Source organism: Brettanomyces nanus, chromosome 4 (genome assembly GCF_011074865.1).
Source record: "Brettanomyces nanus chromosome 4, complete sequence".
NCBI classification, from domain to species: Eukaryota; Fungi; Ascomycota; class Pichiomycetes; order Pichiales; family Pichiaceae; genus Brettanomyces; species Brettanomyces nanus.
Window position 1 is genome coordinate 2,824,473 of NC_052377.1, and position 13,419 is coordinate 2,837,891.

General features: G+C 43.9%; 6 protein-coding genes and 1 non-coding gene across 7 annotated transcripts; 4 read left to right on the top strand and 3 right to left on the bottom strand.

Moving 5' to 3' along the window:
• Positions 1-185: 185 nt before the first annotated feature.
• FOA43_004584 (uncharacterized protein) lies at positions 186-2,315 on the top strand (the record flags this gene model as incomplete). Its single annotated transcript, XM_038924815.1, has 1 exon — positions 186-2,315. One exon carries the CDS (start codon positions 186-188, stop codon positions 2,313-2,315), a length of 2,130 nt encoding a protein of 709 aa, XP_038780743.1.
• Positions 2,316-2,517: 202 nt separating this feature from the next.
• FOA43_004585 (uncharacterized protein) lies at positions 2,518-5,553 on the top strand (the record flags this gene model as incomplete). The annotated part of the gene is made up of 1 exon (XM_038924816.1): positions 2,518-5,553. The coding sequence occupies one exon, from the start codon at positions 2,518-2,520 to the stop codon at positions 5,551-5,553; it is 3,036 nt and encodes a 1,011-aa protein (XP_038780744.1).
• Positions 5,554-6,225: 672 nt separating this feature from the next.
• Positions 6,226-8,391, top strand: FOA43_004586 (uncharacterized protein; the record flags this gene model as incomplete). Its single annotated transcript, XM_038924817.1, has 3 exons — positions 6,226-6,553; positions 6,737-6,791; positions 7,119-8,391. The coding sequence occupies 3 exons, from the start codon at positions 6,226-6,228 to the stop codon at positions 8,389-8,391; spliced, it is 1,656 nt and encodes a 551-aa protein (XP_038780745.1).
• Positions 8,392-8,717: 326 nt separating this feature from the next.
• FOA43_004587 (uncharacterized protein) lies at positions 8,718-9,920 on the top strand (the record flags this gene model as incomplete). The annotated part of the gene is made up of 1 exon (XM_038924818.1): positions 8,718-9,920. The coding sequence occupies one exon, from the start codon at positions 8,718-8,720 to the stop codon at positions 9,918-9,920; it is 1,203 nt and encodes a 400-aa protein (XP_038780746.1).
• A 69-nt stretch (positions 9,921-9,989) lies between these two features.
• On the bottom strand, positions 9,990-11,822 carry FOA43_004588 (uncharacterized protein; the record flags this gene model as incomplete). Its single annotated transcript, XM_038924819.1, has 2 exons — positions 9,990-11,511; positions 11,818-11,822. 2 exons carry the CDS (start codon positions 11,820-11,822, stop codon positions 9,990-9,992), a joined length of 1,527 nt encoding a protein of 508 aa, XP_038780747.1.
• A 12-nt stretch (positions 11,823-11,834) lies between these two features.
• FOA43_004589 lies at positions 11,835-11,906 on the bottom strand. The gene has a single exon. It is a non-coding gene; the product is annotated as a tRNA-Cys (tRNA).
• Positions 11,907-12,234: 328 nt separating this feature from the next.
• On the bottom strand, positions 12,235-13,098 carry FOA43_004590 (uncharacterized protein; the record flags this gene model as incomplete). The annotated part of the gene is made up of 1 exon (XM_038924820.1): positions 12,235-13,098. One exon carries the CDS (start codon positions 13,096-13,098, stop codon positions 12,235-12,237), a length of 864 nt encoding a protein of 287 aa, XP_038780748.1.
• Positions 13,099-13,419: the final 321 nt, after the last annotated feature.

Below are 13,419 nucleotides of genomic sequence, written 5' to 3' on the forward strand. Positions count from 1 at the left end.
TTTCTGTCTTCTGTTTCTCCCATGTTCCATTGTGTACATCCTTGCACCTTCTTATTGTTTACTCAAACGCGTTTCATAAAATAAAGCAAAAAAAGGTACAGTGAATCCTCTTCTTTCTTATCTTGCCCTGATATACCTTCCAAAGCTTTTTCTTTTGCTATTCAATGGCAAAAGTCTCTGAAGAAATGGGTGAGAAACTCGTTAATGAAACACCAGCCACAACTTCTACTACTTCCACAGACTCAATCGATTATCGTACGATTCCCCATGGCTTGACCTATAAACATGAAGCACGTCATTCGTCAAATAGGAGGTACTCGATGTCTCCTAAGCGCATTTCCACTACTATTGAGGTCAAAAGACATCCTCTCACTTGTATTAAGGACACCAATCACAAGAAGCTGGATATTGTTGGTGCCAAACACGACTTGACTGCTGATTTGGTTACTCTTGACAAGGAGAACGGTAAAAAACCGGGTAATTCTGATGCCGATGCCGATGCCGATGCCGATGCCGATGCTGGTGCTGACGTTGACGCTGACGCCGAGGGAGCCTTTTTTGACGCGTCACCGCAAAAACTTGTCTCTGCAGCACTTCCTAACCTGAACAATGATGATGACGTTGAATCTTCTCCCGTGAACAGTCATCAAACACGTAAAAAGCGTGTTTCTGCGTCGGTCGATACGATCGCAAAGAGACAGCGGCTAGAAGAGCAATCTAATAATTATCACACTCCTGTCAGAAGAGACTCTGACGAGAATGGTGGCAAGAAGACAACCCCACGAAGGGCTCATCACCGCAGAATAATTGACGAGTCTAAGATGAATTTAGAAGGAAACATCAACGATAACAACGACGATCATTCTGTCTTGGATCCCGAAAATAGTCCCCTTGCCAATGTCAGCCAGGGAAGTATTGTGGACCAGGACATCGATGGAGAAACAGAGGTGTTTCAGCAGCTGAAGCATTTTAACAATAAGAATAGCATACGTGATATTGGTTCGTTGGATGATAAATCATCGATCGAGCAAAGCGAAGATGATGATAGCTATGATAGTAATCTTCGAATGTCACCTGTTAGGATTGACAATAATATGCTATCACCGTTAGCACGAATTCGGACGGAAGCGGAGTCTATAGAACAGGACAAGGAGCTGCAGGATCTCGAGCAGGAACAGGAAGATTTGGAACACCGGCAGCAATATGAGAAGGCCATATTTACACCAGCGCAAGTTCAGGCGATGAAGCGAAGCCTTGAAGAACATATCCGTTCTTTGGACCAGGCATTGGACATGAAATCAAAAAGCCTGAAAGATCTCGGCTTGGAATTGAACAATACCAGAGAAAAGCATAATGAATTGAAAGATAGGATTGAGAAACTTGGGCGAGAAAGAGATCATTACAAAGCTTTAATGGAAAGTAGTAAAAATCATGCGGATTCAGCTTTAGAGGTTGCTTCTAGTGCCGACAAGAAATACAGTATAAGTGGCCTCAAGCTTCGGATATGTGAGTCGAAATTGGAGAAATACAAGGGGCTCTACACGGAACTGATGCGGACGGCGAAGAATTTGCAAGAAAAGTTGACGGAAGAGTCTGAGATAAGGGAGAAGCTTTCTGAACAGACGGATAAGCTTGAAAAAGAGCTCGAGAAATGTAAATTGTTACAGCACGAGCTTCAATCGTCATTAGAACTCAAGCAGGCAGAAGTTAAGAGTCTCGTTGAGGAGAAGTCGGAAAACGAGGTGATGATAAAGAATCTCAAGAGCATTAACGATGAGACGGATTCGCAATTAAAGAAGTTGCATGTTCAGTTTAATACTAGTAAGGAGAAATTAGAGAAGGCCAGGAAGGAAACTGAAGATCAAAGTTTGGAATTGGAGAAGGCCAAAAAGAAAGTTAATAGTTTGAGAACGAGGCTTTCCTCTGCAGAGACTGAAGTGCAAGCGAAACAGAGGAATGAGAGCGACGATCTGACGAAATTAAAGAACCAACTTAGTACGGTCCAACAAGAATTGAGTGTAGCCCAGAAGAAGATCGGAAACAACGAGAACAATTTGGAAGAGCAACTGGAAAAGCTGGCACAAGATTTGTACCTGCAGTACTCTGCCAAACACGAGCAAAAAGTGGCTACGTTGAAGAAAGGATACGAGATGAAGTGGATGGGTAAGGTGAAGAAGTTCACCAAGGACAATGAAGCACTTAAAAGAGATATTACTGCGCTTAAAAAGAAGCTTGAGATAGAGACTAACGAGAAGAAGCAATTGGTGAAACTCTGGGACGAATATGTGAATTTAGAGAAGAAAGGAAAGGTATAAGCGAGCGTATCTCTTAGTATTTAGGTTAATATCATTGTATTTTATTTGTTTCCGCGACTGTTCCGTATATTTTCGCGTTTGATGTCTTGCGTCATCGACTTCGTGTGTTTTCCTTGTCGATTCTTTTTTTCTTGTCTTTGTGTAATCAATTAACGCACTTTAACACAGACGGACTACTTTAGGACAGGCTGCATTCAACGAAATGGAAAGCAGCGTAAGTGTAACACCACCATCACCACCACCACCGAGACAGAGGTACGGGGTAACGTCACATTTAGACCCTGATTCATCTGCGGGTTCGATACCTGTAGATTACAGCAGTTCTCCTCCGTCTGGTACGGACGTGAGTGAGGAGATGGATTTGGGCAGCGTCCATGAGTTTGTTCGACTTCCAATGCAGGAATTCAACAGGGATTTGGAAGTGCAATCGAAGGCAGAAGACCCTCGAATTGTACATCTAGAAACGGAGAACACACGGTTGAAGGAACAGATACAGAACTTTGCATTCGAGATGAAGCAGAAAGATGACGTGATAAGCTCTCTTCAAGTTCAATTGGGAAAGAAGTCAACTAGCAGCGATCCGGCCAATGAAATCGAGCTTCCTGAGCGCAGTGAGCGTCGTGCGGTGATTCGTGACTCTGTTGTATCAGCAGCCTCATCAAGCTATTCGAAACTGTCTCCTATCAAGGTCATTCCACGGTCGCCTGTTCATATAGTAGCTAATCCATTAACTCCTCCTTCGCAGACGCAGCGATCGAGTACAAATTCAACCCTTCTGGAGCCTGCAGAATTGCATCCAGATTCTGTCTCACAAGTATTAATAGGGAAAGTGTTGGCCAGATCCAGGTCTAACAGCAGGCACGCTTCTCCCGTGAGACCGACTAATGCAGGCAATTCCCTTACCTTCCACAATTCATCCAAGGCAACTGAACCTTCGTCCGACGATCGCTTCGAGTTCGAGAAGAAACCCCAAGACCGGTTACCTGATAGATCACCTTCGCTTCATTCTACGCAATCAGAATTTCTCTCACCACGTATCAATGCGCCAAGCCTTCCTCCTCCTCGTCCTCCCTCGTCTCCGTTGTCACCGTCGTCGCCAGGAAATTGGGAGAGGACTACTTCTAGCTCTTCTGATGTCTCCGTCTCTATAGCTGCCTCTGGAGCCGCTGCCGCCACTGTAGGTGAATTAGCTTCCTCGATAAATAATGGTTCCCAATCATCTCTACTTGCACCTCACGGAATTTCTCCTCGAAGAATGGGCTCTCCTCTACGTCAGACCGTCACCAGGCCATTTCAAATGGGTGAGCCTCTATCTTCGGACCCCTTAATAATGCTTCCACCTCCTTCTAGAAAAGCCAGACATACTCAGCAGGCCCACCAAATACCCCATGATGTTTCTCCTAGCTTGGGATTGTCTACAGGATCGGCACAGTATGATTATCTTGTCAATTCAATCGATACTACCGTTATCTCAGTTTATTCAGTGTTGGATCCAGAAGCTCTTATGGGTAGCGAGGAAGACGATTTCACAATCCAGTTCATGGTGAATTCAAGCGAAAGGGATGGAGAGTTAATTCCGCTTTACATGGTGAAGAAACGGTACTCCCAGCTGCTTACTATGGACCTAGATATTCGCCGAGAGATGTTCGTAAACCTACCCAAGTTACCGGATACCTCGCACTTTCTTAAAATTGATCCTACTAACTGGGATACTCAAAAAACTATCGTTCGCATGTACGTTGCAGAGCTTTGCCGTGTGATGAGACAGAATAAGCGCGCTTCTGTGTGGAAGCTTTTTACAGAGTACTTCAACCCCGATGAAGACCACGACATGTCGAAAAGGGAAGGATTCTTTGTGTCTGTGGGTAGTCGTGGTCTCAAGAAGTCGTACAAGTTGATTCGCCTGGAATACGATACAATTGAACATTTGATCTGTATAGAAGATCTCCACTCAAAGTTGAGAGATGTTATGAGTGTTGCAGAGATTGTAGTGACGAGGGACGGCCAAATTCTTACAGTTTCAAAGCGCAAGAAGAGAACGTTCAAGACAAATCATCACTGGACGCTTTACTGTGAATCCGGACCAGATGCAGAGGAATGGTATAAATTGTTGACTACGAGCGCGAGAGAGATGGAGCAAATCTCGCCAATTTCGGCCAGTGGTAGCAGCGTGATGGACGGGGCTTCAGTTTCTTCTTCTTCAAGAGCTTCTCCTTCGCCAAGACGAAAGAACTTTTCACAAGCACGTGACAGTCTTAAAAGTGGGCTCACTCCGTCAACATCCAGCAATGACAGTTCGAAGTGGTTTGGACTTCGACTCAGCAGAGACACGCTCCATATCCCTCACTCTACCTCTTCAACATCATCGGCCTTGGCTGTGGATACTGTTGGTATGGGATCTAATATGAGTAGTCCTCAATCTAAGGCAAGTATTGGTAGATTCAGCAGAAGTGCGGATAGCCTTAATCCAAAGGGAGGTGTGTTGGAATTTAAAGCCATGGCGTACGAAGGTACTAGTGTAATGGCATCTCCAACGTCTCAGAAGACGGCGTCGCCTCTTCTGGAACATCCTAGAGTGATGGAAACGGGAGTTTTCCAGAAGATCGAGGAATTGCCTAAGTATTTTGGATCGACGCTTGAGCAAGCATACGAAACATGTCCGAAGTACAAGATCTCCGGTTGTCCTGTACCTTCCATTGTCTACAGATGCATTACGTACTTGGACGAGAAAAACGCTGTGTTTAACGAGGGTATTTTCCGTTTAAATGGTATGATGTCGGAGGTGAATAAGCTCCAACGTATCTTTAACGATCAGGGAGACTGTGACTTTGTGCGGCTTGAATCACCCCCAGATGTGCATTCCATCGCTACATTGTTGAAACGTTTTCTCAGAACACTACATATAACGATAATTCCGGAGTCTGAAGCCAAAATGCTGCTGCAGTTAACGATGAGTACGGGTTATGATGCCGATACGGTGAAGAAGTTCAAGCAGGTTCTTGGTTCGTTACCCAAGTTGAACCACGATGTTCTCTATGTGCTATTTAGATACTTCCAGGAGGTTCTAAAGTTCAGGGAGCTGAACAAGATGAGCGTGGGAGCACTCAGCGTACTCATGGCACCAAACTTGACACCTTTTGACGGCGCCAAGGAGATCTGCTCAGAGCTCCTAATTAATTACAGTTACTACTTTGAGGATGGAAAAATAATAACGGCTGAAGAGAGATCAAAAGTATAATATACAATGGAGAATATTCATCATAATCGAGTGAAACATTATGTAGTATTACGTAGAATGACGTAACTACGTTAGGTCTAATTTTGTTATTTTTTTCCTGCTCGACTCGTTAAATCTGTTGTCTAATACTGAACGTTGAGATGAAATGGATTTAGCATGTCGGTTAAAATAGCCGCTATCAGTAGCGGTCGCAGTTAATGTTATAGCGTTTGTTGCCAGTTACCTGGACTAGAAGCAGCTAGTAACCCGCTTTCAACTTGCTAGTTTATGTGACTGGTTAAGGGAAGGTCAGACGTATCTTAATTGGGTCCTAGTTCGCAACCCTTGGCGTTCGGCACTCCCCTGGCCTTAATGGATGAGCACGTACGAGTTCACAGCCCTCGAATCTTCGCAGAGGCCTGGTAGAAGCACCCGGTGGAGATATTTGGTAGACCCCCGGTAGAGACGCGCCGCAGAGGCACACGCCTCACGGCTGACCTGATTCTTCAATTATTTTCATCCCTTTCTTTTAATTGTGTCTGCCTAACTACTTCCCTTTTCTCTTTAGTCTAGTAGTTTCCTTATTTAGCTCCGTCTTTCCCTTTATTGTTCATTTTTTGTTTCGTCTTCTTTCCAACCAATTTAGCTCTTCCTCTCTTTTTCATTTCTTGTCGTTCTTTACTCTCTTCCATTATGACTGATCAGTATCTCTCCTCACCAGACCCCATACAACCTAAAGAGAGGTCTCTTCGAAATATGAACCCTGATGTTCAGGCTCGTTTGTTAGCCTTCCAGGCCAAGCGTCAACAGAAGATGCAACAGCATATGTCTCAAAATGTGCAATCATCGTCTGATCTCTCGGATTCCGATGCTAATACTAGCAGCGATCCAGATGATCCTTCCCTCATACGTCGAACCAGTTTCCGTCTCCCCAAGAAGAAGAAGTCTGACGATTTGCACGATTCACATGATAACCACGGTTCCGGTGGTCCTGGCAGCTCTGGTGGCTCTGGTGGCTCTGGTGGGTTTAGTACTTCCAGTGGTTCCAGTACTTCCCGCAATTCTCATGCCTCGCTCGCATCTATGCCTTCCGCAGCTTCTGTCAATTCGGCCAGATCATCCAACTCTCCTTCAAATTCCACTTTACTGAGTCGTCCCTTTGGCCCTTCTCCACTGCAGTCACCTCTCTTATGTTCTCCGTTAGCTTCTCCCCGAGCTGACTCGTCTTCATCATCTTTTATGGATTCTCATAGGGCAGAGTACGTCAAGAGAATTTCCGATATGAATAATTCTGAATTAAAATCTGCTAATCACTCTGCTAGCAGTACCTCCAGTGGGGGAAAACCCAAAAGAACATTGTCAGAGCGCAGAGGAATGAATATCAGCCTTAGTGCGCTCAGCTTGAGAGATGATAAATCTTCACAATCGCATACACCACTGCAATTGCATACAAATCTGCAATCGCATATACCTCCGCAATCACATACACCTCTGCCATTACATACTCCCCTGCATTCGCAAGCCCAGGTTCAACTGCGGTCGCCGTCACACTCATTACAGCATTCGGGCATCAAAAGAAAATCTAGTGGTTCCATGAAAGCTCCTTCTGCTGGTATCTCAGCTACTAGTTCCCTCTCAAATCATCATTTGCATACTCCATTCTCCGTCGGCGGGATGGATCAATCCAGAAAAAGTGCATTACCGAGAAGGGCACCATTATCATCGGGGTCTCTTAGTTCGACAGACTCATCATCAATATCATCGTTGTCTGGTGTGAAAGTCAGCCCCTACAAGCCACAGGGATTATTTGCTCCTTTTGCTAAATACGTCGATATCAAATCAGGGTCTCTCAATTTTGCTGGAAAGGCTTCCGTTCACTCCAAGGGAGTTGATTTCTCCAATGGATCATCGTTTCGTATTTCTATGGATGATTTGGAGGTGTTAGATGAGCTAGGCCGTGGTAATTACGGGGTTGTTTCAAAAGTTCTACATAAGCCAACAGGAGTCATTATGGCAATGAAAGAAGTCCGACTTGAATTGGACGATGCGAAATTCCGTCAGATTCTTATGGAATTGGAAGTTCTTCACAGTTGCAATAGTGAGTGTATTGTGGACTTCTATGGAGCATTCTTCGTTGAAGGTGCGGTCTATATGTGCATTGAATACATGCAAGGAGGATCGTTAGATAGAATATATGGAGAAGGCATCCCCGAACTTGAACTCAGCTACATAACGAAGGAGGTAGTCAAGGGGTTGAAGCAATTGAAAGATGAGCATAACATTATTCACAGAGATGTTAAGCCTACAAATATGTTGGTGAATGATGCCGGTAAGGTGAAGCTATGCGACTTTGGAGTTAGTGGTAATTTGGTGGCATCTTTGGCTAGAACAAACATTGGATGCCAATCTTATATGGCACCTGAGAGGATCAAGATCGCCAATCCTGACGTTTCAAGCTACTCTGTTCAGTCGGATATATGGTCTTTGGGTTTGTCTGTCCTGGAAGTAGCCAAGGGATGTTATCCATATCCTCCAGAGACTTATGCGAATATCTTTTCGCAGTTAAGTGCTATAGTGGATGGACAGCCACCGGAGTTGCCTGAAGGCAAGTTCTCAAAGGAGGCAAGAAATTTTGTGAGTAAATGTCTCAGTAAAAACCCTGATGATAGACCTACGTACACTGAGCTTCTTGAAGATCCCTGGTTGAAGCGTGTGGATGAGAAAAAAGGTCAGCAGAAGTTGGCCGAGCTTGTTGCCAAGAGATTAGGTGAGAAGGCTTCCAAGAAAGATAAAAAGTCTCCCGCCCTTCATCACGTGTCGTTGACCAGTGGACTGTATGAGCATGAGCAGACTGAATGAGTCCTTTCGATGTAATGTACTAATGAATTAATGGATAAGCATTGTAATTCTGGGTGCCAACCTTCTTACTCCTGATGACTTCTCTCAGGCGGCCTTTTTTCTGACTTGAGTACTTTCTACCTCCTCCACCCGCACCGCTTCCCCCCCCCCCCACAATTTTTACCGTCCGGTCGCTTTCGGCCCAGCACCTACCACGGCGAGCGGATAAGATCGGTGCATTTTTTGTCCGCGAGTGGGTGGGGAATAATTGTGGAGGGATTTGAATATTGAATTTGTTCCGTTTCATCGACTACTTTTTTCTTATCTCTGTATATATTTGTGTCATCATGTATGTTGTTAGAAGAGTATCTTCCACCGGAGTGAAGATTTATGTGCGGGCTATTTCGTCCTCCGCCTTTTCTTCTGCTTCCGCTTCATCTTCATCTTCTTCAACTAAGAGAAGACATAGACCTGCCACCAAGTTTAACGATAAGCTTAATGTGGGTCCGTCGTTTGCCGATTTTGTCTCTGGCCGTGCCAAAGATATCCTCGTGGATCCGTTAGAGGCTGCCAGAAAGGACCCAGATGCCAGACTGCCCCCATGGCTTAGAGTGCCCATTCCTAAAGGCCGTTCTTTCCACAAGATAGGTGCAGACTTGAAGGAGTTGCACCTTTCTACTGTTTGTCAGGAAGCTCGATGCCCCAATATTGGAGAGTGCTGGGGTGGTAAGCGTTCAGAGGCCACGGCTACTATTATGTTGATGGGAGATACGTGCACAAGAGGCTGTCGTTTTTGCTCGGTCAAGACTGATCGTCATCCTGCCGCTGTCGATCCTATGGAGCCTGAGAAGACAGGTGAGGCCATTTCCCGGTGGGGTTTAGGCTATGTTGTTCTTACTACGGTGGATAGAGACGATATGGTGGACGGAGGTTCGAATCACTTGCGTGAAACCGTGGAGAAAATTAAGGAGAAGTCACCCAAAACGCTAGTAGAGGTCCTTTGCGGTGACTTCCGTGGAAATTTGGATGACGTCAAGACGTTGGCCACATCTCATTTGGATGTTTATGCCCATAATATGGAAACTGTCGAGGCGCTCACTCCTTACGTTAGAGATCGTAGGGCAACATATAGACAATCGTTAAATGTGTTAAGAGCAGCCAAGGAGTTCAATCCTAAAGTGGTGACTAAAACGTCTGTGATGCTTGGATTTGGAGAGACTGACGAGCAAATACTGCAAACTCTGAAAGACTTAAGGGCCAATAAAGTTGATGTGGTTACTTTCGGTCAGTATATGAGACCTACAAGAAGACATATGAAGGTTGTTGAGTATGTGAGACCGGAGAAATTCGATTATTGGAAGGATCAGGCTCTAAGCATGGGTTTCCTTTATTGTGCATCGGGACCTTTAGTTAGATCTTCATATAAAGCAGGAGAGGCATTTATTGAGAACGTTATCAAGAAGAAAAAGAGAAACGTTGGAGTTCCTAGGGAGTTGGAAGTTGGCGATGAGAAGTTTGTTTCCAAGGACATATTAGAGGGGAAGAAGTGAGTTATTTAACTTAATTTATCTTACCTATTTGCTAGTCTGGTGTTTCTATTGTAGATCACTATAAATCAGTCAGTTTTCTGCAGAAGTAGCTCTGGCTGGCTCTGCTTCTGCTTCTACTTCAGCTTCGACTTCAACTTCAACTTCAACTTCAGCATCAACTTCATTGTCTTTCTCAGCTTTGGCCTTAGCCTTACTCTTGTGGGCTTCCTCCATCTTGACAGTCTCTTTCTCAATATCTTCTTCTATAGCATCTATCTGCTTCTGTAAGCCTGACACTTTGGCTTCACCTGCAGTAATGTTGGCTTTCGTTTTCTCGTCTTGCGTATCCTTGAAGCCGGCCAATTTGGTCTTCAAAAGGTCGATAGTTTTCCTGGAATCCTCTTCAGATGTTGGTAAAGGTATCCCCAAAGAAGACAACTGCGAAATAATGACTGGTTCAAGAATAAACTTGACTGCTCTCTTCTTATTACCGTGTTTCTTACTCTTTCTGGACTTACCACTTCCACTGAAGAAGTTTTCTGGCTCTTTCTTGATCAGAACAGCATTGGTAGGCATCTCCACTTTAACCTCTTGCCTATGATGAGTATTGAGCTTATTAGAATCGCCATCTATTGCCGTGGATGATACTGTCTTGACATGAGAAGGATCAAAATGAATTAGCAAGTTCTCCACAATCTCGATATCATTACTGTTGGCCGGTTTCTTGGACTCGTCTTGGATTTTGGCAATCTGAGCCTCCAATTCTTCTTTTTTCACACCAAGTCTGTATGCCTTCTCCTCCTCCTCACGCTTTTTTTTCTCGTTCTCCAGATCCTGCTTAAATTTCTGGAACTGGTTGTCATAATCCTGTCTGATTGCACGCATCTCATCGTATAAAGTATCCTTATTCTTGTACAATTCTCTTCTGAGGGAAAATAGATCATCTCTCTTCTTCTGAATGTCCTTGGTCTGCAATGACAACTCATCCAATTGCTTGGTCACCTTTTCAAATGCGGCCTGAGCCTCCTTATTACTGGCCTCTCCAATTGATTTTTTCAATTCCTTGATCTTTTCTTTGTCTGAATCGATGAGCTTTTGCTCTTCCTCAATCGATGCATAGTCCTTTCTCAGCCTTCTCAAAGAAGAGATCTCCTTGATGTATCGTCTTTCATCGACGATCTTCAAGCTACCCGTATCAATTAAGTCCTCCAATGATTTCACCCTCTTGTCAATTTCTCCAGCAGTCTTAAAACTGTGCTTCGACGTCTTGTTTTGGATTGAATTGATCTTCTGTTTGAGCGACAAGTCAATGGCTTTAACTTGGTCATTAATCTGGAGTCTCTTTCTCTTCAATTCGCCTTGTGTTTTAATCACACTGCTGAGTTCAATTGTGAGACCTTTTCTTTGTTCCTGAATAGGTTTAGGGGTCACAGTCACCTCAATGTCTTTGCTAATCTTGCTGATCTGCTCATCGATTTCCTTAATAGACGAACGAATTTCCCCCACTTTAGCATCTCTGGCCTTGAAATCCGGAGATTTAACATACCGTCTGGGCTTCTGGTATCTCACGTGTTCCGTGGTTTCCTCTGAGTCTTTGTCCAGTTCCATAATGCTGATTAATCACACGAAATCAATGAAATCAAACTGTGTCGTACAGTGGGGGAACTTTTCAGCACTTTGATTTCGAGGACGACGGGAAAAGAATCGCTTAGAGAAATCGCCGAATTTTCAGCGTTCGCCGGAAAATTTTTTTTCAGTAAGCAGAAGAAGAATATGGCCACTGGTGTCAGCAGTAAGGAGGAATAAAAGATAAATTAGCCTCTAGAATGACTTCTGAGATGGCTATCACATAGAGCTGATGTATAGCTACCAGATATTTCAAAAAAAGGAACAAAGTGACGTTTGTTCCTTTCTCTACGACATTACAAAAAAGAAAGCCCGTGGCCAGGATTGAACTGGCGACCAACAGATTTGCAATCTGCTGCTCTACCACTGAGCTACACGTGCATTTCATGTTTTGTAGGTTGACCTGTTATTGAGAGAGTAAAAATAATAGGTGATTTTAGGTTCAACAGAGCTCAGCAATGAGCCCAGATATGAGCGTTAAAGGATACAAATGGAAATATGCAGTGGTGGTGGTGTATATCTTATTTATATTCATAGTGGTAGCTAATTTGCACATTCATTAGGAGCAATGCTTTCTCACTTGGCTTGTCATCGTTCTGCATATACACAGTTATTTATGATTACAACTTTGATAGTTCCGATAATATGATATTTCTTGAGTCTAATCCACAGACAATCTATTTAAGTACACAAACTCGACGGAACAACCTTATAACTTTCCAAAGAAGCACATTTTAACACCTAAAGAGAAGCCAACATGCGCCAAAATTAAGGCCCCCATAAGAACACCAAGGTGCTTTTTACTGTCTTGCTCGGATTCACTGCCAAATATTACCGAAAAATATTGGTGCAACCTTACCAGTATGCCTGCACCACTTAATATGGAACCCATAACTATACAGAGCCATTTTAGAGCAGCATCCAAGCTGTTATGGTTAGCCAAAAGACCTCTGAAAACTGATAGTAGGGCGGCAGGAATCCAAAGTATATTTGAATAGGAGTACATCGAGATCAATTTGGTCACGGGAATGACGTTCACAACTTTGAAATAAAACCTCAACACTGCCCAGAGCAATAAAGGAACAATAAAAATGTAACCATATAGCAAATTGATGGAAGAAAGTAGAATCTTGAAGTAGTTGATATGCAACGTCTCAGTATCATCTTCAGACTTGTTTAGGAGCCAAGAGGTGATTATCTGGGCGACAGAATTGCAAAAGAAAAGCAAAAAGATAAGCGTGGCCGTAATCCAGACCGGGCCGTACAGATCACCGACCTGTTGAAACTCGTATTGATCGAGCTTAGTGAAAGGATTCAAGCTTTTCCAGCAATTGGCAAAGAAGTCCTTGGTATTGAGGTCAAAATACTTTCTATAATAGTTTAGAGAAAACGGTCCACCGGTGAAAGTTTTTTGATGACCTCTGCGCTCAGAGCTGTCAATGGAATTGTTAATCCCATGTGAACTGGAGTCAATAGTGACATCTTGCATTGGTTCAGGGAAAGCCGATTTCTGCTGATCGTTATCCGACTGGATGATTAGATCATCATTATCGATGTTGAAGGGATCTGACATGGCAATTGGTTAAGCAGTTGAGTAGAAAGACTCAAGGCTGAGGATAGATGTTGATACTAGACGTGGCTAAGCTGGAACGATGGCCAAGCAACGTGGCTAAGCAGAGTGGCGTGTGGTTTCATCGCTCCCCCCTTTGCGGCCTCAAACACGTCCTAATTGAGTAATGCTGATTTGAATCAAAATTTTCTTGTGTTTCATTGACGCAGGTACCAGCTGAAGGAGTGAGAGGAACCAACGGCAAAGTACGTAAAAGGCTACATAGGCAAACAATATTCACCTTTCCTGTAAACAACAACCAATATCACCTCATATCTATTGATC